At 39.3% G+C, this 25,138-nt stretch overlaps 2 protein-coding genes across 4 annotated transcripts; one reads left to right on the top strand and one right to left on the bottom strand.

The window, feature by feature from the left end:
- Positions 1-744: 744 nt before the first annotated feature.
- cyp2r1 (cytochrome P450, family 2, subfamily R, polypeptide 1) lies at positions 745-14,001 on the bottom strand. 3 transcript variants are annotated; one of them, XM_066647765.1, is made up of 6 exons: positions 5,568-5,652; positions 4,677-4,805; positions 3,689-3,830; positions 2,188-2,817; positions 1,763-2,089; positions 745-1,650 (listed from the first exon to the last, which is right to left on the bottom strand). In XM_066647765.1, exons 2-6 carry the CDS (start codon positions 4,800-4,802, stop codon positions 1,469-1,471), a joined length of 1,407 nt encoding a protein of 468 aa, XP_066503862.1. In that variant the 5' UTR covers positions 4,803-4,805; positions 5,568-5,652; the 3' UTR covers positions 745-1,468. The 3 variants fall into 3 exon arrangements, with proteins under 3 accessions (XP_066503862.1, XP_066503863.1, XP_066503861.1); XM_066647766.1 differs by lacking the exons at positions 4,677-4,805; positions 5,568-5,652 and adding an exon at positions 13,888-14,001; XM_066647764.1 differs by lacking the exon at positions 5,568-5,652 and having other exon boundaries at positions 4,677-5,347.
- calca (calcitonin/calcitonin-related polypeptide, alpha) lies at positions 11,050-13,342 on the top strand. The gene is made up of 4 exons (XM_066647767.1): positions 11,050-11,105; positions 11,786-11,877; positions 12,388-12,522; positions 13,153-13,342. The coding sequence occupies exons 2-4, from the start codon at positions 11,792-11,794 to the stop codon at positions 13,340-13,342; spliced, it is 411 nt and encodes a 136-aa protein (XP_066503864.1). The 5' UTR covers positions 11,050-11,105; positions 11,786-11,791.
- Positions 14,002-25,138: the final 11,137 nt, after the last annotated feature.

Below are 25,138 nucleotides of genomic sequence, written 5' to 3'. Positions count from 1 at the left end.
AGCCCCTATTTTTGTGTTCTGGTTGGAATGCACCCACTTTCACTAAGAAAAAGCTATTAATGAAAAGAGAATAAAACGAGACGGCACCTGCAGGTTCACTGGACAATTTGATCAGTAACTAAAATGATCACTGCCTATCAGCAGTATAATATAAGGAAATCTGATATTCTTTTCATGGAAATGGCACAGATACATACTTAAATAAAAACAAACAAGTAATAGGAGTTATCAACAAGCTACAAATTAAAATACATAGCTTGGTATTTTTATTTTAAGAAACAATAGTGCTGTTATTCACAAGTCTATTTGCTCATCAATTAAAGAAGCAGATTCGTCTCCGTTCTGTCAGTGGTTTGGAGCAAGACGATGCATAATTCATTTAAGTGAAGAGGAAATTGAAATGAAATCTAAATGCATAATGTAAATCCATCAGTGTACGCTATTTATAAATTTGCTGCTGTAAGCAGTAAAGGATCCCTGTGAGCCAACAATTTTTGAAATAAAATTAGCAATTCACAATAACTTGCTGTAAATTGCAAGAATCATATGCCAAAAAAATCCCAGCAGGTCTGAAGCTGTATGAATCCTGCCAGCTTGGTTTTGGATTATGTATGACTTGGCCACAGAAACTGAGAGAAGGGGTCATTTGAGGAAACGGACAAACCCACAGACGGCTGCAAAGAGGCACATTAAAACACACCCCACTCTTACTGTATACTATGAAAAAGATTTATTGTCTCTTTAGTCATATTTCTATCAGTTCATTTTTACAGTACTCAGCATAATACATGTATTAAAGCTATCAGTACAAAGAAAAGTAGATACAAAGAGCTATCCATGACAGCACCAGAAATATGGAGATAACCTAAGTCCTGGCAAACGATTTCCTCTGAGATAAACCAGTAGGCCATTGTTGGTTCAGTGCTGATATGGTTCCGGGAGTTGAGCCGTTTGTGCAAAGCGTTCTGGGAAAGGCAGCTGCTCTCCTTCGCTTGGCCTGCTACAGAAATGAGGGAACCACGTGTTCTCATTTAGAGGAATGTTGAAAAAGAGGTCTATAAAACTAGTAGAGAGGTAAAGGCTGTAAATTATTGACGCAGCGTGCCTTCCCCACGTTGATGACCACAGCGCCTGATTCGCCACACAGTGCAGTTTTTTTCCTTTTCATTATTTTGGTTAAGGTCACAAAAGCCACCTGCTCCATGTATTCTGGCATGTGCTCGTGCCTCTTACTCAAATGTCCACACACCTCCGTGCCTTATACGCAAGAGATCCCTTATCACTCTGCGGGAGTTCTGTGAAGGCTTATAAAGGGCAAGTTCAGAGAACTTTGCATAGCCTGTTGCACAGATCTGTATCTGCTGCAGGAAAAATGACAGATTTCAAAGCATGGGAGCTGGGCTGCTTTAGTTTTCTAAGTATGATCCCCTGAGGTGAGAGAATATGTGCCAACGGTGACTTGGAAGTTTTACCGCTGTCTCCTGATTGCACATATGGAGTAAGGGAGAGGCTGCAGGGTCATGCCCAGTTTAGATCTCAAGCTCGGTACGCTGCCCTGAGGAAACTGTAAATGGAACCTTTGAAATAACGTGGTGAAGAAGAGGAACATCTCCATTCTGGCAAGCTGCTCGCCGAGACAGTGACGTCTGCCTAGAAACAAACAAAATAATAATAATAATAATAATAAATAAAAGGAGACGAGTTCTGGATAGCTACTTGAGAACTAAAATTAAACTTCAAAAAATGCTTTGCAGCCACTTACCGACTGAAAAAGGAACAAAGGCGTCTCTTCTCACAAAATTGCCGTTGTTGTCCAGAAACCTCTCAGGGCAGAAGACAGCAGGTTCCCTCCAGTACTTTTCATCAAAGTGCACTGAATACAGGTTAGTGATGACCATGGTCCCCCGAGGGATGGTGTAGCCGCGCACCACTGCGTCCTGAGATGTGGCCCGGAAGATGCCCAGAGGAACGATGTTGCAGAAGCGCAGGACTTCATGCAGCACTGCTTCCACATAGGGCATCCTCTGCTTGTCCTCCATGGTTGGTGCTCTGCCATTTAAGACTGAATCAATCTCCCTGTGAACCTTCTCTGCACAAAAGAGAAGCCAGAACATCTCAGAACTAACTCACAAAAGATGACGAGCATGTATTTGCGCTAATGGTATAGATTTTAACTGTACCACCTACCTTGTATACTGGGATAGAGCGCCAGGTACAGCATGGCCCAACGCAGAGTGTTGGTGGTGGTCTCTGTTCCTGCAATAATTAGCTCCCCCACTGAGAATATTAGGTTCTCCCTGGAGAAAGATGCGGCTTTGTCATTAGCGATCTGTTCCATCTCGTCCAAGTAGGCATCGATGTAGTGCCTTGGCGAGTACTGCACTCTGCCCTGCGTAAAACGCTCGATGATTTGCAACAGGAAGTCATATACCTTGGTGGCATTTCGGAAGAGTCTCTGGTGTTTCCCAAAGGGCAGGTACTCAAGCCAGGGGAATGCGTTGTAAAGGAAAGCCCAAGCGCTTGCTGCCAGTTCCACATTCTCACTGAAGATCTCGATCATGTGCTGGAAGTCTCGGTCATCGTATGTAAAGCGCTGACCAAATATGATGAGGTTAGTGACATTTGAGACGGCATTGGTAACCAAGTGCTTCGGGTTAAAAGGCTTCCCCTTATGCATGTCGATGGCATCACAAAAGAACATGCATTCTTCCGAGATCCGCTGAAACATCTTTTCCCCATTTCCAAAGTAGCGGAAGCTGTTAAGAGCCAGTTTGCGGTGCTCGATCCAGCCACTGCCATATTTGCAGTTGAGAAGTCCTGGAAGATGAATTAAAGTGAACAAAGTGCTTAGAGGAGATTCTGTGGGTCAGTGTCAGGATATTATTGGTGCTTTGTGTTGTGAGATCAGTAAAATAATGGAAGCACATTTGACCAGACTGATGTCTTGGTCCATGTCTATTCTAAAGGGATATAATGAAGTATGTTTAAAGAAAGGTTTAGTAAACAACACGGTTATCAAAAAAAGACTGTAAACCTGTTCTTCCAGCAGTTTGAAGTTAACACCAGCCTTTGCATTTAAATGACTTTGACACAACTCACATGAGTGGTGAATTTTTATTATCTGGTTTTATAATATGATTGGGCTTTCTACAGTTCTTTACCATCACCCCACACTTTTGGTCTACGTGTGAAATCTCAACATTTTCTATTACTAACAGAACCTCTTTCAGTTCTGGGAGAACAGTTTTGGGCTCTATTTTACAGTACGACATCGATCAGAAAAAGGTTTATAAATTATTTTTATTAGGTCATTTAACAGTTTAAAAGTAATTAGGAACCTGTCATAACACACACATAAAAAGGGCAAGAGTGACCTGTTGCTTGCCAAATAGTGAGCTCGGACTCCTCAGATGAACCTAAGGTCGTCCTTATTACTTGATTCCATTTAGTCTTCATCATCAGTAATTATGCCTCTTGGGTTCATCGGGTTTTCCTCAGATTTAACAGGTCATTGCTATTTTTAAATGTTTGTAAATTGCATACTGATGACATTAAGGTGTTTGTGATATGCACAAATTAAAATCTTTACCAGGGCTGTAACTGTGAAGTGGTTTTGTCTGTTTCTTTGTTGTTAGTGACGTAGAGAGATTTTTTTTCATGAGAAAACAAAACGTTTTTATACACTTACCTCCCATTTTGGTCATTTTCTGGAACAAAGGCAAAGACGGTCGATCTGCAAACACTTCACTCTGGTGATAAAGACACTCTTTTATGGCATCGTAGCCGTTCAGAATGACAGTTGAGATTCCTCCCAGGTCCAGACTGAAGATCTGGAGATGAATTAAAGAAGGACACTCTTAATGAAATGAGCTTTGGGTTTGTCAAACAATCACCCCCTCCTTCTAATGGAGAGTGTCTCAGAGAAAGGCTGGATTTGGGCAGAAGCAGGCGATACAGTGGAGCTGCTCTTTAGCGAGGCATGCTGAGTCAGCGCCTCTCACTGCTTCACTGTGCCAAAACCGCAATGGGAAATGTTATCTTTTGTTCTCTCCTAACTGCTCTCTAAAGCAGTGGAGTTTGATCAAAGGCTCCTCTGTGACACACTTTCAAAATTCATAGCAAGACTTTGACACCTGTGTGCCAAGATAAAAATAAAGAACCTGTGCAGAAGTCTAGACACCTCTGGTTTAATGCCATGCTTTGTTGATGTTTCAAGGGAAAATAGGCACACACAGTCTATCATGCACTGGAACACACTTCTGGAAACTGCTGTATGATGTTTGCTTTATTTGACAGACAGGGCATAAATACTATGTGCAAAATGTATGCAAATATTTTCACCAAAGAGATAAAGCCAGCATAGGAACAGGTAAAACACCCGATTCATTAGTTGAAAAACTTGAGGACAAGCCCACTGGAAGTTGTGGCTGTGCAATATTAAACATATAAAACCATAAAAAATCTGAAATATATAACATTAAATTCATACCACAGTGGATTAAATGATTCATTGGTAAGTGAAATCTGCCAATAGAGAGTTAATTTTGTACACAACATTATTTGAAACAAGCAAAAATATATAGGAAATTGTGCACAAGATTTAAGACTGCAGTTTTCTAGACGTCATCTCTGGCAGTGTGTTCTGCAGACTTTTGAGAGGCTAATACTGGACATACCTGTCCATAGACTTCACTTTCTTTCTTCATGTAGACGTGCGGCTCTATGGCGAGGGAGAGAATGTTTCCTATCAATGGAAGAGGTGTTGGTCCCGGGGGGAAACCTTGGGGTCTCCGCTGTTTCATGAGCTGCCGAACAACCAGTACAGTAAAGCCGGTCAAAAGCAAACCGAACACGAATGACAGTCCCTTTCCATGAGAAGCCATAGACACGACAGAGAGCATTTTACTCGGCTCCATTTTTGACCAGTCTCTCCTCTCTCTGTGTTCTTTAAACTTGTCTGTGCTCTTTGGGAGTTCAGTATATTGTTACACGTTTGCTATCCCCCGCCTCTGAAGAAATATAATTGGTTAAAACTATCCCCAGAATCATTACACGGTATTGACTGACCCACGGAATTGATTAGAGTTGTTTCCCCCCACTTTTCTTTGAACAAATGTTGGTTAAAGCGGTTACTTTTCCTCAAAATGTGACGGAGCCGTTTCCCTGACTTCCAGTTACTAGAATGTGCAGCAGTTGAGTTCTCCACTGAGCTCCACACAAGAGCTTAGCTTAAAAAGGGTCATTTATGTAACTCAAATCGGCAGTTAGCTCCAAAACTAGCGTGTGTGTTATGGGAGGGATTATTTGGCGAGTGGTGTTCAGTTTAGACACTTTTCAGGGTTTGTGAGCTAACAGAAATAAGAGAAGTGTGACAGTTGTGTTCATTCAAATCCCAAACTGCCAGGTGCTGGGGAAAGTGCAGAGTTCATATGTCTGTCATTATAACCTGCTCATCCCAGTGTTGACATCAGCCCAGAATATTATCTATAAACGTCAAATCAAAATACATTCATTAAATCATATATATGTAACATGTTTTGAAGTAATTTTAAAGTAAATAAACGAACATTATTCCTTAAAACGCTGATAGCAAAGAGGAGGCGGGCCACTGGGGGCAAAGTTGGAAGTCCACTGGCATAGCACAGCACTTTCTGGGCGGACCACCGGTGATTAAACAGAATTTTAGACAAAACAGCACATTTTAGCAAGTACTCCTCACTGCAGAAGCAGAAATCCACTGGGTGGAGTCGGATCACATCCAGCTCCGCCCACATTCAACTCCTTCATAGGTTAGTGTAAGGGTTAGGTTGTACTGGGAGGAGCCAGTTCTAGTCTAATCCAATGAAAACACAATAAGGGAGGAGCTGATCACATTCAACTGCTCCCTATGGATTTACTAATCTTTCATCCATTGGGTTATTTTGTTATTCTTTATAAATTAAATTAGTATATAATTTAAATCCAGCACAATGCCAACATTTTCAGCATAATCATTATAGGTCAGGCATTCATTATTATATCTCTCATAGTGGTAATATTTATATTAATTTGTTTTCCAGAATAAAAGTCTCTTGTGAATTTAAAATATGTTTGAGGAGATTAAAAATGAGTTACATCCTGTACAGGACTCAGTAGTCTGAGTGGACCAGCAGTGGTCTACAGTCATGCTTGCTGTCTGGGAAGTGGTTTAGATATGCCTCCATACCTTCAGTTTCATCAAGCTTACAAGTCCTGCACACATTTTGACATCTTATGTTTATGTTTATGATATAATAATCTCTGGATGTCTGGATCAACCAGTTTTAGACACTGGAAAACTTCAGTTTCCTAGCTGAAATGCTCAGTCATTCCTTATTTATTTCCTGATATGTCATCTGAAAAAAGTAACTTAAATATTACAAAATATCAAAAATTAATAAATTGTCACTGAGCAGAAAACATTAGACTGAATACAGATGAACAAATAAGCAGCTTTGTTCCATGCTCATGGAATTGATAAAAATCTTCAATGGCTGAAGTGTTGTTTCCTAAGCTCTTTTAGTCACGTCCCCACACTTTGTTTTCTCCAAATCACACAGTGCAACTCAATGAAGGATTTATCACTTGCTTCCTGACACCGAAGGCAGCCACCACTGCTTTCTCAGCTGCTGCTATTGGAGCTCAACATGTTTGGAGGAGAATATTCACCGCTCAATCCTTCTTACTCACACAAAGACCTGCCCTTGAATGATTTAAAAATGTTATGGTTTAGTGGTTAATTGCTTGTGTATATGTGTGTGTGTGTGTTATATATTAATTACACAGACTACAATATATTGCGACACCTTCATGCTTGTGTGTCTGTAAGTTGTAGCAGTATGAACAGGCAATTCATTTTTATCTTATACTGTCTAGAATACTGAATAAATACATAAATGAATATATGTAAAACCCCCAAAACTCACTCTGTTCTAATTTCATGGTGAGAGTGCAAACATGGCAACCCTGCTAGGATTGTGGTTTTAGGCAAACAGAATTATCTCTTTCTATAGGGTCTTTAGGCTACAAACTTTGACCTCATGGTTTTAAACCTTCCCTTTTAAACCCTCCTGTTTCCCCACTTATTGTTTCATGAAAAGTTAATGAACAACATTCCACTATTCTGACATGCTGCAAAATAATACAAACCTAGTTCCATTTTGGCTGTTCATATTTAGCTCTTAAAGTCTTTTTTGTGTTTAATTTCATTGATGCTTTTTGATTGGGTCACACAACATAATTTTTTAGGTTTAGCATTTTATTTTAGACCCAAACAAAGAATAGAGCACACAGTGGTCACTGTACACAGTTCATTTCTTATTCCTTTCTTATTCACTTTAGAAGTTACTACATACTAAGGTAGTGTTATTTCAACTGTTGAGTCCGAGCTTTGATTAATTGTTTTTATTTTTTTGTGAAGTTACTTGTTATTAGTAACAGTAACAGTCACTTGAGTATAGATTTAGGAAACTCCACCCAGGTACCCACATTACATAACTCCACTGGTAGTGTAGTCCATGAAAGGCTGTGGGTATGGTGAGCTTAGGCTCATGTGCAGTTGCTTCAGAGAATCCAATTATATTTTTCAATGTTAGAATTTGGAGCAATGCTTTTCTCGTGTTATTCTATTAGTACAGATTGGTATAGTTTTTTCTTTTGTCCTTTATCCAATTTTTTGGGGACTGCATTTCACTGATGTCATTGATAACCTGTAGCTTATATTGAGATTTATAAAAAGATAATAACGTACAAACACAGTTTTTGGAGAAGTTGGCTTTTTTTCTTAAAATGTTCTAAAAACAAGAATCCTTGTTTTTTTTTAACCTTTCCTTTTAATGCCACTTTTTAATTGTTCAGAAACTAATATTACAAAATGTTAAATGTTTTGCAAGCTCTATTTTATCCATTCTCGCTTGATTTAACATAGCAAAAAAAGCTGGAGTGCAGTTGGCCCATCATGCACACTCCTGTAACAAGTGCAGAATGAGGCCTGACATTGTTTTGCTAAAATAATCACTGAGTTTCCAGGAGAAGACGTTGTTTTGATGGCACCACATCCCTCTTAATGCCTCCATATCAATAGTACATTCATGCATTTGAGCTTAGCAGCTTTTCGGCATTGAATTAATCCATTATTTATTCTATTATTTCTTGTGTAATAGAGTTTCAGTTTGCATTTCTTGATGCAGTGGCAGGTGTGTTAAAATGCAAGAGTTTTCCAAAGAACTTCAGAGCCCATGTGGCCATATTTATCACAGTAGCATGATGACTTCTCTGCAATGCTGCCTGAGGGCTTAAAGGTCATGCTCATTCAACAGTGATGTGTGATTGAATTTTCTGAAACTTTCCAAAATATTATGTACAGTAGATGATAACAGAGAATAATTCTTTGAAACTTGAATTGAAAAAGGTTCTCTTACTATTGTTTGACTGTATACTCATAACGTTTGGGAAAAAGTGTTGGGCCAGTATACAATCTTTGCCTGCAAAGACTAACCCATAGTTTAATGGTTGATAATGGTTGAAAAATTTTAATCTTCTTCTTACAGCTGCTCCCATCCGGGGTCACCATAGCAGATCAACCGTGATCTGCACCGTTGATCTGGCACAGTTTTTATGCCAAATGCCCTTCCTGATGCAACCCTCCCTATTTATCTGGGCTTTAGGATAGGCAATGTAATGTGATGCGTTCCAGTGACTAGGTACACAAACTCACACCAATGGACAATCTTCTGAGTCGCCAATCCACCTACCAATGTGTGTTTTTGGACCGTGGGAGGAAACCAGAGCACCCAGAGGAAACTCACACGGACACAGGGAGAACACACCAACTTCTCACAGACAGTCACCCAGAGGTCCCTGGAGCTGTGTGACTGCGACATTACCTGCTGCACCACCGTGCCACCCAAAAGTTGTTTCATACATTTTTCACTCTTATTTTGCCATTGTCCCAACATTTTGTGTGTTGGCATCAAATACAGAATGTGTTTATTTTTACAAAATTCTGTCAGGTTGGTCAGTGAAATCATTAAAAATAATTCTTACTACTTTTGTCAGTAAACAACGTTTCAAGGGAATTAACAAATCACAGATTTGTGTTGAAACACCTTGGGAATTTGTACACTCACCTCACTCCAAATTGTCATTCTTTATGTTTTTGGAAACAAAGACGGGTTAATCACCACTTTAATTGCTTTGTGAATGTGTTATGGATAATAAAATATAACACTTGTAAATCTTCTCTTCAGGTTAGTAATGCTATAGTTTTGCAAATCAATATAGAAAAATAAGGCTTTGCTAAAATATGTATGTATGACCATAATGAGTCCTATGTCCTTATCAACAGGGGTCTTTTACTCATCCATTTATATGGATATCATGGTAAGCCCAGGCACTTCAACACGTCCCATTGGTTTTTAATGGTGACTACATAAAAGCAGACGAGATTGGGAAGGCTCCAGTGTGCGCTCACTGATTGATGGCCAACACTCAGTGATTAAATCTCATTTCCTTAATGTCCAAGGATGGACTGTGTAAGCTCCCCTCTCTCCATTTAATGCAAGGCACTGTCTCACCAAGTGTTATGGATTATGTTTGGTTTCCATTTCGAAACTTACACAGATCTCACTTAATCCCTGTTGTGCTCACTCTGCAGGTGTGCAAACAACCCATTTGCGTGACTAATGTGGCTTCTCCATAAACAAATGAAAAGTAACTTTTCAGCAACGGTGATTTTGGGTTTTTTCACATTCTGTGATATTTTATGAGAGTGCAGACGTTCGAATGTTGCTTACATACATGGCAGTGATGAATCCAGCATCCGTATTATATCATCTTTGAGACTCAAATGATTTGCTGTCACTGGAAATAACTTACACAAGAGTGGGTGCACCATGAGATGTTGGAGCAAGAGCAGATTGAAAAGGTTACTGTATTGACTACAAAAGTTTGATGTAGAAGATGGAAAGTTACAGCAGGGCCTGCCGGCAGACTGTGTCACCATCGCTGCTCTATGGACATGCTACGCCTTGGTGCGGTCCTCCTCCTCCTCTGGAAGTGGCAATTCATTAGACTGCAGGGGCCATTTGAGACACGAGTGCCGTTTGCATCTATAACGGGGCCGAGTTGGGGTCCCCACTCCTGTCACGGCTCCCTGATTTACTGCTTCGGCCATTGGCGCTGCACTGGGTTCGATAGCACTAAAAGGCTTGTCCGTACTAATGGGGTTCCTATGTGACGCAAACACAGTCTCTCTGTGGAGACTCTTTACGAGGTCTTGGCCAATAATGAAAAGGACAGTCAGATGGTACAGGAAGACAAACTGTTGTGTAAGGAGGGCTGACATACAAGGCTCGTTATTGTCAACTTTTTCTTTGATTTCCAACATGGGTCACAATGCCATGGAAACCCAAATAAGGCAGCAAGGAGTTTTGAACAATTACGGACAAATTTGATTGTCCCTGCAGCTTTCACATGATGACTTTTACCAGATCGATACAAACATTTCCTGCTAAAACCCATTAATTTTTATGTAATTTATTTATATTTATGAAATGGTTAAGAATAAATGCAGTTTGAAAAGTCATTTCACACATCCTGTAGCTTTATATGGATTTATGATTACGTGCAGTACCAATTATGTTGGAGAAATAAAAGATTAGACTTGGTCTAAAAGTGGACAGTAATGCTAATGTTACAGCTTGCTATACCTCGCTGACTGTATATATTAAGGTAGACTATGTATTTTTCGGTACACTTCATTGTGAGGTGGAACATTGCTGATCACTGGTGAAATTTTGTGAATGGGGCAGTTTGTGACTAAAGAATGACGTCATTGGTGTGACATACTCTTCATCACTTTCTAGAATGAAGGCTGCTCTGATTGGCTGGACGCTGCAGCGGAACGCTCTGGTTGGTGGACAGAAGATCATTAAACACCCACGCTGTCAATAGTGGGACCCTCATGGTGAGTATATAGGCAGCTCCCCTGCAGCTAAATGCAACAGTCTCTAAAGTTCATCAAGTTGAAACAACTGTACTGTTTTTCAACAGTCTTTTCTACTTCTAGCAAGCTATAACACTGCAAGGTAAGTCAAAACTTTCTTCTACTACTAAATGAAGATGATTCTATTTATCCTCAGAAGTTAATCTTCATGATTCTTGAAAGAACATCTTTTACCATATTTAAAGAAAAAGGGTGGTATGCTGTGCGCTGGGCTTGCAGGAGTGGAGAAATGCAGTCTCGATGGATTTTCAAGGAGACTTGGAATGATTCCTCAGTGCTGGATGGGGCTGCAGAGCAGCAGCTCATTACACTAATGCACAGGGTCCCACGGGAGACGCAGTCAGGAGCCCCAGTAATCCTGCTAATATCACTAATACTTTACTTACAGGCTGATGGCAGCAGGAGATCACAGTACAGACTGAACAAACTGTAGCAGATACTGAGAACATGTAGAGAACCTGTAAGGATTTACAAGGCTTAGGGCTAGTTTATTTTGCTCGGGGCTTTTTCTCCAGGAGGAAAGATGAGGCTTCATGGAAAATGAGCTAAAAGGGATAACCATATGAAAACATGCAGAATGTAAGCAAGGGAAAGGAGTGAATGAAGAGGGAGTTGAGCAATGAGAACAGATGATGCTTTCAGCTCTTTAGGTCCAAGGAAAAAAAAATTAGATATAGAGGATACATATGAAAATGTTTCAAAATGTTTTTCATTCTCACAGAAAAGAGCATCCTTATTTAAAAAATCCATTCTTTGCTCCAGGGGACCATGGTTATGCTCAAGATTTCTGCTCTCCTTGTTGCCTACGCTTTGATCATTTGTCAGATGTACTGCTCAAATGCAGCTCCATCCAGGTAAGAACTGTATCATATTTGTTATGATTTTACATTATCCTACTGCTATTACCTTGTCATCTGTTCTCTACACTAACATTGAATTTAATACTATTCCAGTAAAATGTCTGCTACAACTGAGTAAAAATCCCATATAACACGAAGAAATCTTGATTTTTAAGTGAAGTTCATTTTTTATTAACATAATTACAATGTTTAACCGTAAGTGTGCGGATGATTTTATTGGAGGTTGCGGTATCAGGGTGCATCAGTCTTCTGATTACATCAGATGAATCCCAGCCAAACCCACTCTGCTTACGGCAGTATCGATCGAGCTATAAATCTGAACTTGGCAAGCGGACAGCTTTTAAGTGGCACGCTCTTAGCAGATTGTTTTGATTATGATCCGACTTTCTTGCAGCAAACAGAAACCTCTTTTGACATGATGTAAAGCAGCGTTTTCAGGGGACTATCTTTTTTGTTCATGATCCATTGTGGGGAAAGGTAATCACTCAAGATCTGTGTTTTCAGGCCTGCCTTGGAGCCCTCCCAAGATGAAGCGACACTCACGGACTACGAGGCACGGCGGTTACTAAACGCTATCATCAAAGAGTTTGTGCAGATGACTGCGGAAGACCTTGATCAACAAGAGACCGAGGAGAACAGGTACCAGCTGGTTCTATAAGCTGACTGATGATATAGAAGGAAAAGTAATCCTAAGTAAAAAGACCCTATTAAAAAAAGGAGAAATGTTATTTGAAGGATATTGTACTGATTTTCTTTGTTAAGACTAAGAAACGAATGGCCTTCAAAGCTTTCAACATGAGAGCAATTCCACATAGCTGTAGTGTCCTAATGCTATTTAGAAGGGAGGTAGGTGCTACGAAGACCTACCACTCATTTTTACTTTCACTGAGAATGGATTCATGCAATGTGTTGTTTACCATGCTAGCTTTTTGCATGAAATTTTATTTACCTGCGTGATTTATGAGGGATTTATGCCCCATTTCGCCTGCAAAGCATGTGAGAATGCCAAATGGCATGGAGGACAGCATGATCTCTGGAAACACTATGAAAGATGGTTTTACATATAAATATTTTGCATGACCTGTTACATTAGCCAGAAAAGCATTACCTTTCTTACTTGAACCAAGTACAATCATTAATATAATTATATGTAGGAATGAAGCATGCTTAGGTTCATCTGCATCTTACTGTTTTATGTACAAAACAAAGTTTGAAGTTATTGCATGGCTGGATTACTGTGAGTTGTGCATGTGATCTCTCCTCTAACAGCCTGGCTAGACCAATGTCCAAGCGCTGCTCCAACCTCAGCACCTGTGTGCTGGGCAAGCTGTCTCAGGAGCTGCATAAGCTGCAGACGTACCCTCGCACCAATGTAGGAGCAGGGACCCCGGGCAAGAAGCGCAGCGCTGAGGCCGGCAGCGTGTTCGCTGGTTACAGAGAGGCAATCGATCGTGTCTAAACACCAAACAGCCTTCATCCTTATCAGTTTCTGTGCTCAGTGCATGGATTGTATGGCTTGCCTGAATGACCTGACAATCCTCCCCATTCCTATTCCATTTCCTTTTTTTCTTGCCCTTATTTGGCAGGAGTGACAGGATAGACTATATCTTTAAACTTCTTCTTTTCTGAAACCTTCGTATCTCTCTATCTTCAAACCATTTAATCAAACATGAAACACTTGGGCAGATCTCAGAGATGAGCTTTGCTACAGCAGTGTGAAATGCCTCTCTTCTTACTTGACTCACATTTAATAAACATATTTTTACAAAGAAGCACTTCTCCTCTGAGCTTTTTCAAAATCACTTGTCACATTTCTTGTTGCATTGTATCTATAGGTAAGAAACCTCTGTCACCATGCATATTAATTGTGTGCTTTTTTCAGAAATATGTTTAAATATGTCCATAATTTGGATTTATTTCCGATATTGAATTTGACCCTGCTTTTTCTTCTCCAGTGTTACAGCACAGAAGCGAGCTTGTAACACAGCAACGTGTGTGACCCACCGTCTGGCTGATTTCCTGAGCCGCTCGGGTGGGATTGGAAACAGCAAGTTCGTCCCCACCAATGTGGGATCCCATGCATTCGGCCGGCGGAGGAGACTCAGTCAGGAGTAGACGTCTGGGTGGCCCTTAGCAATATGGTGAGAGAATTTAGAGAATTTAGCTATACGTATCACTTCTGATAACAAAAAGCTTTATATAATATAATATTTTTATTTACATCAAAAGAACATGTATCTCAGAAGAATGCAATAAATAATAATAAGAAAATAATCTGTGATGTTTTGGCAGGTCACCGGTCTGTACATCCATAGCTCCACTCTGACCGTGGTCAAGAACGAAAATCCCATCCATCTGCATCAAGACCCCCGGGAATGGACTTTCCTTGCCTTGTAGCAATGGACTCCTGTTGACTGCACTGACCTGTAGTACCCAACCACATGGCTAATTCTTAAACAATTAATTTCTGCTCTCTTGAAAAAAAAAAGAAAAAAAAAAAGAAAGAATGACAGGAAGTTTTGCAACCATTCAAAAATGATCATGCTCATGTTTATACTCATCTGAAATCGGAGAGAGAGAGATGGTTCATTATTCTCTTGCACCCGAGAGCACATAGTGTGTACAGTATGATTTTGGCCCATGTTTCCTCTCCTGTGTCTCCTCAGCACATCGCAGTATTGTGGGGATGAAATTAAAGCAGTGCCTCAAAAAGGCTTCCCTGACTATGGATGTGTTTTGTGCCTTGATGTAAACCACTTTACATGATGCTGTTGTACAGAATGTCTGAAGAAAAAGAGGGAGGTACAATCAATGACTTACAAATTGTAACAGTTGTGAATCTGAGCAAGATTAAAATGTATTTTAGATACATAAGGTTTTGGTACTCGTTTCATTGCCTGTTTTAAGAATTATTTGCATTATTATGTGGCACTCACAACACATGCTGTGGACCATTTTCCCATGCTACGGCATCCTAAACTACACTGAAGAATTACCCTTGACATAGTTTTAATAAATGAGGTGTGATAAGTCTCTGGACACATTTATCCTCATTACTCCCAATTTAGCTACATTTGGCAATGAATAAATGCTCCCATCCCTAAATACAAAAACATGAAAGAATAACTTGGTGCACTGCAAACGTCTGCAAATTATTGTTAATTGTTCTAAACAGCAAGGCCCTCTACTTCACAAATGAGAATGTATGAAATGTAAATAACAATAAATGATCCTGCTGCTCTAAATTAAAAAAAGATAACACCATTATTGTCTGTGGGTTTGAACATAGCTACAGGAGAAGTTTGCATCCCTACTGAAAAGCTGATTTTTCTTTTGGAACAAGAGCATGCTCATAGACCTGCACATTATGTTTTTTGCTTATTAGGCCCACTGAGCATTATAAAATGACATTCTACCCAAACCTCCCGGGAGTGGCTTGTCATTAGTCTCTCTGTCAGTGTGGCTTTGCAGCTAATTAACAAGTTACTTCTTCACTGCTGTCAGTTTCTGCCCATGAGAGCCTGTTGTTTACATGTAAATCAATTTTTCTGAGTACAAGCAGGTTTTCTAAAAGAAATGAACACAATGAGAAGATGATGAAGAGGAGGAGGAGGAAGAAAATGCAGATAAAGCGTGCCTCAGGGGGGAAATCAAGTTAACTTAAAAGTTCTTCAGTAATTCAACAGGATACATTTATCCATAACATTAATATCACTCAACCAATCAGGATCCCTGAGGGTATGGGTAGGGCTAGTTTGCTCATTTTTTGCCTAAGTAACATCCTCTAATCATCTGTGAAGTTTTAAATGTAGATAGATTTGTTGGAACCTTTGTTGGAACACTCCACTCATCCCAAAGATATGGGATGAAGCTCCATCTCTCCAAAAAACATTCCACCGCACAATGCTATTAGGTCTTAATAGCACTTTTGGCAATGATACTAGGTTTACCAAATTTAAGTTTAAAAGCTCATTTCATTATTTTCTACACGGATTATACATGGTTGCACCTTTCTTTATCTGAATACATTTTTTATAAAGGGCGAGCACAAACTTTTGGACATACATACATGAAATATAATGACTTAATCTGTCCACACTTGGAAATATTGTCTTCTCTGATTTATGAGTCTGTTCTCTGGCTCTGCGTGTTATCTTGGTTGGTGCCTTACTGCTTTCCAGTAAATCTTTTAATTTCCCAATAATCCTAAGTCCACATTTTAGATAGTGAATGCTGGTAACAATCTTTACACACTGTTTTACAAAAGATGAGACAAGCATTTTTACTGCTGTAGTCGAGACCAGTAGCTGCTGTTCAAGTGTATGATTAACATGATGAAGGGTATGAAATGGCTACTGTTTTCTTATAGCACCACCACCCCCCACCCTCTGCCCCCAAACACATGCACAAATTGTCAATAATGTTCCACTATGTATCTTTTTTTCCATTATCTGTAATCGCTTATCCAGTTTAGGGTCACAGTGGGTCCAGAGCCTACCCGGAATCACTGGTCACAAGGTGGGAATACACCCTGTCACAAGGTGGGAATACACCAGTCCTTCACAGGGCAACACACACACTCACACATTCATTCACACACCCTTGAGTTGCCAATCCACCTACCAATGTGTGTTTTTGGACTGTGGGAGGAAACTGGAGCACCCAGAGAAAACCCACGCAGACACAGGGAGAACACACCAAATTCTCACAGACAGTCACCTGGAGCGGGAATCGAACCCACAACCACCAGGTCCCTGGAGCTGTGTGACTGAAACACTACCTGCTCTCCATAATTATGTAGAACATTATTTTTATGTAGAACATTAATAAAGACCTGTGAAATCAGTCTGTGAAATAATGTCATCAGTGCTGTGCCCGTTTTAAGAATTGCGCATATCTAGATTTGCCCTAAAATGATGACTTAAGTACTTGATACTTCCTCTATATCCAATATTCTTCCAGCAGGTATTGCACTAGATCACCAGCATCTCAAACCAAAACAAATGCTTCCCTTAAACCACACCTCCCCCTCCCATCGTGCAGACAAACACGGCGCTCATAATATTAACAACAAATCGTGCCTGCTCCAGCCAGTCACAGACATGGAACATTATTTAGCTATCAAGTTATTTACACACCGAGGAGAAGGAATGCTGGCGTTTTTAGCTGAACAATGTTTTTTTTTTTTTGTATTGGAACAATACTGGAATGTTTTGTACTGCACTCTGCCATCTAGCAAAACAAGACTTGGGACGGGCCAAAGCATGCGTGGCCAGGCTGGATATGAAAACCACAAGGCGCCTTTACTTCACTATATCTTTAAATAGTGATGTTTGCTGATGAATGAATGATTTAAATACAAGCCCCCCACCCCCCCACCCCCACCCCACACACACACACACACACACACACACACACAAAAGCCCAATAAAAAACTGACATGCTGTATACATTATAAAACGGTTCAATCATTCTCCAGGCAAAAGAAATGAATGAAGATAAGCATTATGTTCACTCATCTAGATTCCCATCGTGTCGTCCTAAACAGGGTTGATGGCATATCACCAAGAGTTCCTCTCACATCCTTTTCTCACACAGGCCAAATGGAACCCATCCAGTAAGACGCTCTGTTAATTAACCTCTGTGCCCTCATAGTAGAAGTGACTCATTTCATATTACTGTCTTCTCTGCCTAGCCCATCCCTTTCTGCTAATAAGGAGATATCAGATCCTCTTGTGCTTCAATTACTGAAAACAGAGGCTACGAGCCAGCCGGCCAATTTGTATTCGTCCGCAAACTTTTACATTATATTTTTGCACTTTATTACTCATTGTATAGATCTTTCTCTAAGCGCATATTTAATAGAAACAAGACTCAAACATTATACATTTTCAATTATCATTATCAAATGTATCAATATTTAATTTGTCTAATCTTTATATTAGTTCAAATACTGCAACTTTAACATCCATATCTCCCCTCTTAAATGAACATTACATACTATTTTTACCTTAAAATAACAGCTTTGTGATTTTCCATTAACAAAAATGATTAAAGGAGATATTTCTATGGAATGACGTAAGTGGAAAAAGTGGAAAATATAGTGGATTTCTAAGACAGAATTTTAGGGTTGGGCGGCACGGTGGCGCAGCAGGTAGTGTTGCAGTCACACAGCTCTGGGGGCCTGGAGGTTGTGGGTTCGATTCCTGCTCCGGGTGACTGTCTGTGAGGAGTTGGTGTGTTCTCCCCGTGTCCGTGTGGGTTTCCTCCGGGTGCTCCGGTTTCCTCCGGGTGCTCCGGTTTCCTCCCACAGTCCAAAAACACATGTTGGTAGGTGGATTGGCGACTCAAAAGTGTCCGTGAGTGTGTGTGTTGCTCTGAGGACTGGTGACCCCTCCAGGGTGTATCCTGCCTTGCGCCCAATGATTCCAGGTAGGCTCTGGACCTACCCTGGCCCTGAACTGGATAAGCATGTAACCATTCATAAGAATGAATTTTAGGGTTGTTTACAAGAAGCATGGTTAAACAATAGACATTCATTCATTCAATCATTGTCTGTAGCCACTTATCTAGTTCAGGGTCATGGAGGGTCTTGAGCCTACCTGGGCACAAGGCATGAACACACCCTGGAGGGGGTGCCAGTCCTTCAAAGGGCGACACACACTCCCACATTCACTCACACACTCGCACCTATGGACTTTTTGTACTTAACAACCCTTTGAACTTTGACATTAACCGTTGTATGGAAGCAAATCTGTCTCATCAGACTTTGAAATATTACCACCTTTGAATGTGTAGCACTGAATTGTTTTGCACTGAAATTATGCATCTGAACTTTGTTGCTTTTGAACTCAGGTCTTCAGATTTCCGCCTCTGAATATTTTGCTTCGCAATTATGCATCTGAATATAATTGCTCTTGAATTGAACTCGTGAATTTTCAAGAACATATTTTCACTTTTATTATTCAAGGTTAATGAATTCAGATAAAAAAAAATTACAAGCTTAAAAATATATTATATATAAATTCAGATGCCAAAATACGAGTTAAAAAATTCAGAGTACATATCTGGGACACAAAGGATTGTTTCGAACCACTCATGCTCCAGCTCACGTGAGTACTAATCAGTTGCACATGCACCTCATCAGCCACAACCTTTTTGAAAGCTTACGTTTCCTCTCTCCCCTCTCTTCCTTACGAAGTATTGCTTTCTCATGGGACTTACTGAACGTTTAGTTTTTCCCACTCTGACTTCTTGTGTTTCGACCTCTACTTTCCCCCACAGGACCCGTCTGTCACCCCTTGGATATTCTCTGGACTCTGCTTCCCCGGTGTGACCCACACTTTCCCTGACTACACTTCCTGGAGTAAACCGGTCTCGGCCGTTTTCTTAGTCCTGCCAGAAAATAAAACTCCTGCAATTGGATATTTGTGTATCTGTATGTGTATTTTTGGACGTTACAAGGATAAGCAATCGATTCTGTCTCCAATCGAACCAACATCCAACACGATGCTGAAGTTGGCTGCTTACTCGCTAGTTTCTTATTCGGATTTTCTGTTCCACATTGTGGGTGGCACGGTGGCGCAGCAGGTAGTGTGGCAGTCACACAGCTCCAGGGGCCTGGAGGATGTGGGTTCGATTCCCGCTCCGGGTGACTGTCTGTGAGGAGTTGGTGTGTTCTCCCTGTGTCCGCGTGGGTTTCCTCCGGGTGCTCCGGTTTCCTCCCACAGTCCAAAAACACACGTTGGTAGGTGGATTGGTGACTCAAAAGTGTCCGTAGGTGTGAATGTGTGTGTGTCTGTGTTGCCCTGTGAAGGACTGGCGTCCCCTCCAGGGTGTATTCCCGCCTTGCGCCCAATGATTCCAGGTAGGCTCTGGACCCCCCGCGACCCTAAATTGGATAAGCGGTAACAGATAATGAATGAATGAATGAATGAATGAATGAATGGTTCACATTGTGTTGCAGTAGTTGCATTCTGTCGCCGCTAGATGGCAAAATACGAACACAACTTCCATACGGTGGAAAAATTACACCTTTAGCTTTGTTCCGCGGATATTATCTATTTATTTTCAAAGTGTCTCAAAAATCCGAAAGGCTCATTGAAGGCACAATATAACAGACTATTAATATCCTGAATATGAAGAAATGTCATTGTGGAATTTTTGTCATGGCCCTGTGAATATAGCAAGTGACATGATGAATATGTGGAAACATGAACTGTGGGTATATGTCCTATGGCACTTTTATTTTTTAATTGTCAGACTATCAAGAATCTGTAATTGATATTACAGAAGGTGTAGTACAAATATAATATCCCAAAGTGCAGAGTTTAATTCATAAAATTGTGTTTGTTTAAACACTGAATGTCAGTGTGTATTTCTATTATTACAAATTTGTGTTTGTAGATTATTTCTTTGTTGTAACAATGCTTCTTAGCAATAAATATTATACTGTTGAAAAGCCTGTTAATTTCCCTTTTCAATGGTGCCACATTTGTAAGGAACATGTATTTGTGGGATGAGCAGTAGAGCTGAGTGTGTGGGTTGCACCCATGAAAAATTTGCCAAAGCCAATTACATTGCACAGCCTATGTTTATAAGTAACTTCTTCAGTTTTATTTGTATAAGCTCCACCTCTTAGTGCCGTTCAAATGAAAGTCAAATGTCCATATGTTTAAATATGTTCAAAAAGACAAAGGCTTTCCTGGGGTGTTCTAATTTTCACACGACTGTATCCCCACAGTTCATGTTTCCACATTCTGTCAAATCACATGCTATGTTCACAGGGCCATTACAAAAAAAATTCCACAGAAAAAATTTCTTCATCTTCAGGATATCAATATTCTGTTATATTGTGTCTTCAATGAGCCTTTCAGATTTTTGAGACACATTTTGAAAATAAATAGAAAATATCCTAAACGTGTAGTTTTTCCACGGTATGGAAGCTGTGTTCATATTTTGCCATCTAGGCGCGACAGAATGCAACATATAATGTGAAAAAGAAAATCCGAATAAGAAACTGGCGAAGAAGTAACCAACGTCAGCTTCATGTTGGATGTTGGTTCGATTGGAGACAGAATCGATTGCTTATCCTTTGTATCCCAGATGTGTACTCTGAATATTTTAACTCGTATTTTGGCATCTGAATTTGGTCTATGGAATTTGAGAAAATTCAAAATATATTGTTTGATTAAGCACCACTTAATGGACCTCCATGAATATTTCACATTATTTTAGTTACTGACATATATAAGTATGAATTAAAATCAAAATAGCATGCTTAATTTGCTTAAAAACATACAATTTTATTAAACTGATGGAAAAACCCGAGCTCGCTACGGAAATTCTTGAACGCAACCGTGACGTCACTGGTGGACAACAGCTGAACAACGCCGCGGTAAAACACCGTTATAACAGTATCTAGCTAGCTAAATAACCAACGTTATTCATGACAATAGCCTAGCAATAAGCTAATCTCAAATTTAGAGGTACCGTTATTCTTGTAAATGTGATCAAAGTCGAACTTGAATTCATCCGACACTATAAACCTCCGTAATGCAACTAGCTGATACGTAGCCGAGTATAATCTGAGCCACCAAATTTAGCAAGTCCAGCTAACGTTAACTAACACCAACTAAAACAGGCGAAGTGAGTGTCCTTACCCTGTTTACCTCCATGTTACAGAGGCTCTTGAACACCTTTCGTTGGTGTCCTTACATGCCCATATTGTTGGAAAAGCGCCAGTGAAGTGACATAACGGAGTGAGCGGGTGGTCCTTTCCAAAGTGCCCGTTTAAAGTTGACAAATTTAATCCTTTTTCTGGATATTTTGGGATTGTTGGGCCTTTTGTGCACATATGTCATACTGTACATTGAATTGTTGCAGCCAAAAACAACACACCTATTAGTTATTTTGCATTAAATTAAGTGCAACTTCTAGAGTTGTTGTCCACCATCTTCGTCACAGGCAAGACGCCTATTAGAGTTTCTGAACACCGTTGGGGGGAGGACCAACGGTCTTTTAAACCTTATTCCTTGAATTAGTAAGAAATAACATGTTTTCTGACTATTTATTTGTTTGACACTTTCATATAGCTGCTGCTTAGCCTTAAAGCTTTAATTATTTAATCTGAATTCATTAACCTTGAATAATAAAAGTGAAAACGTTCTTGAATTCAAGAGCAATTATATTCAGATGCAAAATTGCGAAGCAAAATATTCCGAGGCGGAAATCTGAAGACTTAAATTCAAAAGCAACAAAGTTCAGATGCATAATTTCAGTGCAAAAAAATTCAGTGGTACACATTCAAAGGTGGTAATATTTCAAAGTCTGATGAGACAGATTTGCTTTCATATCGTTGAAGTTTCGCAGTATTGTAACAGGGTCTTTTTCTTTTGATTGTTTGTTCGTTTTTTCCGAAGTGTAATCGTTGTGGGGAAATGAACTTTTGGAAGTGCCACAAATGAAAAATTAATCTAAAGGTATGTGCTAATTGAAGGGTTTACAGTAATCAGCTCCCTTGCAATTTCCCCACACACAGTTGTCATTAGCTAAATGTACCAAACTCACGGTTGTGCGGTTTAAACTAAAAAAAAAATGGACTGATCTAAATGGAAGCTATCAACACCCTGAGGCAAATAAAATCACAGCCACTTAAGAGCATTCCCCAAATGGCAGTCATCCAATCCATTAGGCTATGACAAATATGATCCAGGCATGCAGGGGGAAAATATGCAGCAATGTAAAGCATGGAGTGCTGGAGTTTAAGATTTAGCTTACTGCATTGCTGCAAGCAATAGGGCAATAGACATATTCGGCTGGACACAATCAGTTTCTGGACATTTCCTGGCATTGAGCCAAATCTTGTTTGGGGGCATTGGAGGGTCCACCTCAATTCTATTATTTAGTAAGAAAGAATATAGAAAATTGACTGCTTATTTAGGCATTTCGCTGAAATAAAGTGTATTAAAGGTTGCTAAAATTAATATAAAACTCTCATTAGCTTATATAGCAGAAATGTAATCATTCATTGTAACTAAACAGACTAATGGCATACAACACTGTGCAAAATCAGAGACCACACAGCTAATTCTCCAGTGTTAAATCAACACTATTAGTTTTAACTCAACACTGACAGTGTTAATCAATCAACATATACTGTTGATGACACTGGTGAATTTGCTGTGCATATATTTATTAGTTTCTTTTATTTCCTGTGAAGGCAATTAATTATAATATTATTATATTATATCCTGTGAATGTTATTATATTAATCCTTTATTTATCTTTATTGAGAAAAATTAAGCCCTTGCAAAGTTTAACCTTAAAAGCTGATTGCATTTACCACTTTTCATGATCAAAGTATTCTCTATCACAAATGAAGACTCATTAGTCAATAAAACCTCCATAAAATGTTTAAAGCATTAAATGTCAGATGCTGTGATTATACAAGATATTTGCCATTACCTCCACATCTACAGAACATACTATAAGCTTCCTTAGCAACACACAGACTGGTGAGTTTTTAACAGTTTTCACTACTAACATTGGTAATGTAAAATAAGCTGAACTCCAGATATGCAATTTCAGGCAGAGTGTGTGTTGTCAATATCAGCCAAAGCATACTGTAAAAAGCAATCGCTCTGATTGAAGGCAAAGTGACGCACATTCTCTAATGAGATCAATGGCAGAATAAAAAAAAAACAAACATGATATTTAGAAGAGCAGGAGAAGTCTTACAAAAAAATCAATTCTTTCCCCAACGCTCCTGGTGAAGCCCTTATATATGGATGATGAAATGGCCATTTTGGCCCAAAACCAGACAAAATACAGTAGCCTGCTTTTATTGGAGATCCCATTCTGTGCTGATACAACAGTACAAATGAATAGACCTGCCTTTTTATTCAAATGAATAAGCGGATTTTGAAACTAAGGGTGAGTATGTAAAAAAATAAAAAACGTCCATAAAAGGATACTCTTATCCATTTAAAGCAAAGAACACAAGCCAAAGACTTAAGCTGCCAAGATTAATTTAAAAAAGCATGTGGCTATAAATATAGTTACAGCTGAATTAGATGCTATAAATACAGTACAATACCAGCTGCATGAGGATGAACTATGCAGTGTAAAAAAAAACAGAAAAACATTTTATAAGAATTTTCCATTATCTATATCTTCATTTGTCTATATTTCTCTATATTTCTCATGGTGGCATTAAAGTTTCTTGTGCAAGATTATAATATTATGTACTGTATATGTAAAACCTCAATTCTGTAAAAATTCAATTCTCAATTTTGACAATTTCCTTCCAATGTTCAGCCAAAATGGGAAGCCATGACCCATCTGCACTTGAAAAGCCGGAGCCCTTGGTGGATACTCCTTTTACATTTCCCCTGTATAGTGAAGTTATTTTATAAACTTTTCACTTTTATTTTGGCCCTGTCCTAAACATCTTTGTTGTTGTAGTTTTAAGTGTTTTACAGGCATCAGATTCAAAATTTGTTATTATTCACAAAAATGCAGCATAATAGTTCTGTGAAAAATCTGGAAAGAATTCCTTTGTACTTTTGTAGGTGAAATACGTTTAAAGAGAATTTACAAATTACAGATTCCTTTTTAGAGCATTTTCTAAAAAACTTTTTTTTCATGAAACCATAAAGAGATTTTTTTAGTTCATGAAACCATGAGTCCATCCTATCAATGACAAATCTAATTCATATATATACACAGAACAGATTAAAAAGATGTCACAGAAGTGGAAAAATACTGGTTACATTTATGTGCTTAGATTATAATTTTTTGGCACAAAGCAATCAGTTATTTTCTCCAATGACTCTTCTGCATTCATAAACTGGTTCACTCAGGGACTACAAAGTTGCACTTTATTGAGAGAAAAAAACTCAAACAACTTGATGATGTTCACTTCTTTAAGTCCAGTAAAGCTCCAAAATACTGAGAAGAATTGTTCCAGAAATTCCTCACTTTCTCTGTACACTGTCGGCTGGTCACTTTGCTCATGATCTAATGAGTGGTGGTGAACTCTTGAACCATTAAATTGACAAGAATGACTCATACTTTCTTCCTCATTCTCCGGTCAGTTCACATTCAAATATCAATAAGCCATGAAATGGAGGAATCAGTGAGCGGCTATGAACTCAGATCACATTACTGTTGCGTGGGTGTGGAGAACATCCCGTTCCTGGTCTGAAATCCGATCAAATCTTCAATGTTAACGATCCATTTGTCATAAATCTGC

This window comes from Hoplias malabaricus, chromosome 16 (assembly GCF_029633855.1).
Source record: "Hoplias malabaricus isolate fHopMal1 chromosome 16, fHopMal1.hap1, whole genome shotgun sequence".
Taxonomy (NCBI): domain Eukaryota; kingdom Metazoa; phylum Chordata; class Actinopteri; order Characiformes; family Erythrinidae; genus Hoplias; species Hoplias malabaricus.
This window is presented reverse-complemented; position numbering and strand designations above follow the sequence as displayed.

Coding starts and splice junctions, on each gene's coding strand:
- cyp2r1 (XM_066647764.1), bottom strand. CDS start 4,916: ATGGAGCCGAGTAAAATGCTCTCTGTCGTGTCTATGGCTTCTCATGGA. Junction 2,818..3,688: donor GAAAATGACCAAAATGGGAG/GTAAGTGTATAA, acceptor TTCATCTTCCAG/GACTTCTCAACTGCAAATAT. Junction 1,651..1,762: donor CTTTGTTCCTTTTTCAGTCG/GTAAGTGGCTGC, acceptor GTTTGTTTCTAG/GCAGACGTCACTGTCTCGGC.
- calca (XM_066647767.1), top strand. CDS start 11,792: ATGGTTATGCTCAAGATTTCTGCTCTCCTTGTTGCCTACGCTTTGATC. Junction 11,878..12,387: donor TCAAATGCAGCTCCATCCAG/GTAAGAACTGTA, acceptor CTGTGTTTTCAG/GCCTGCCTTGGAGCCCTCCC. Junction 12,523..13,152: donor CAAGAGACCGAGGAGAACAG/GTACCAGCTGGT, acceptor CTCCTCTAACAG/CCTGGCTAGACCAATGTCCA.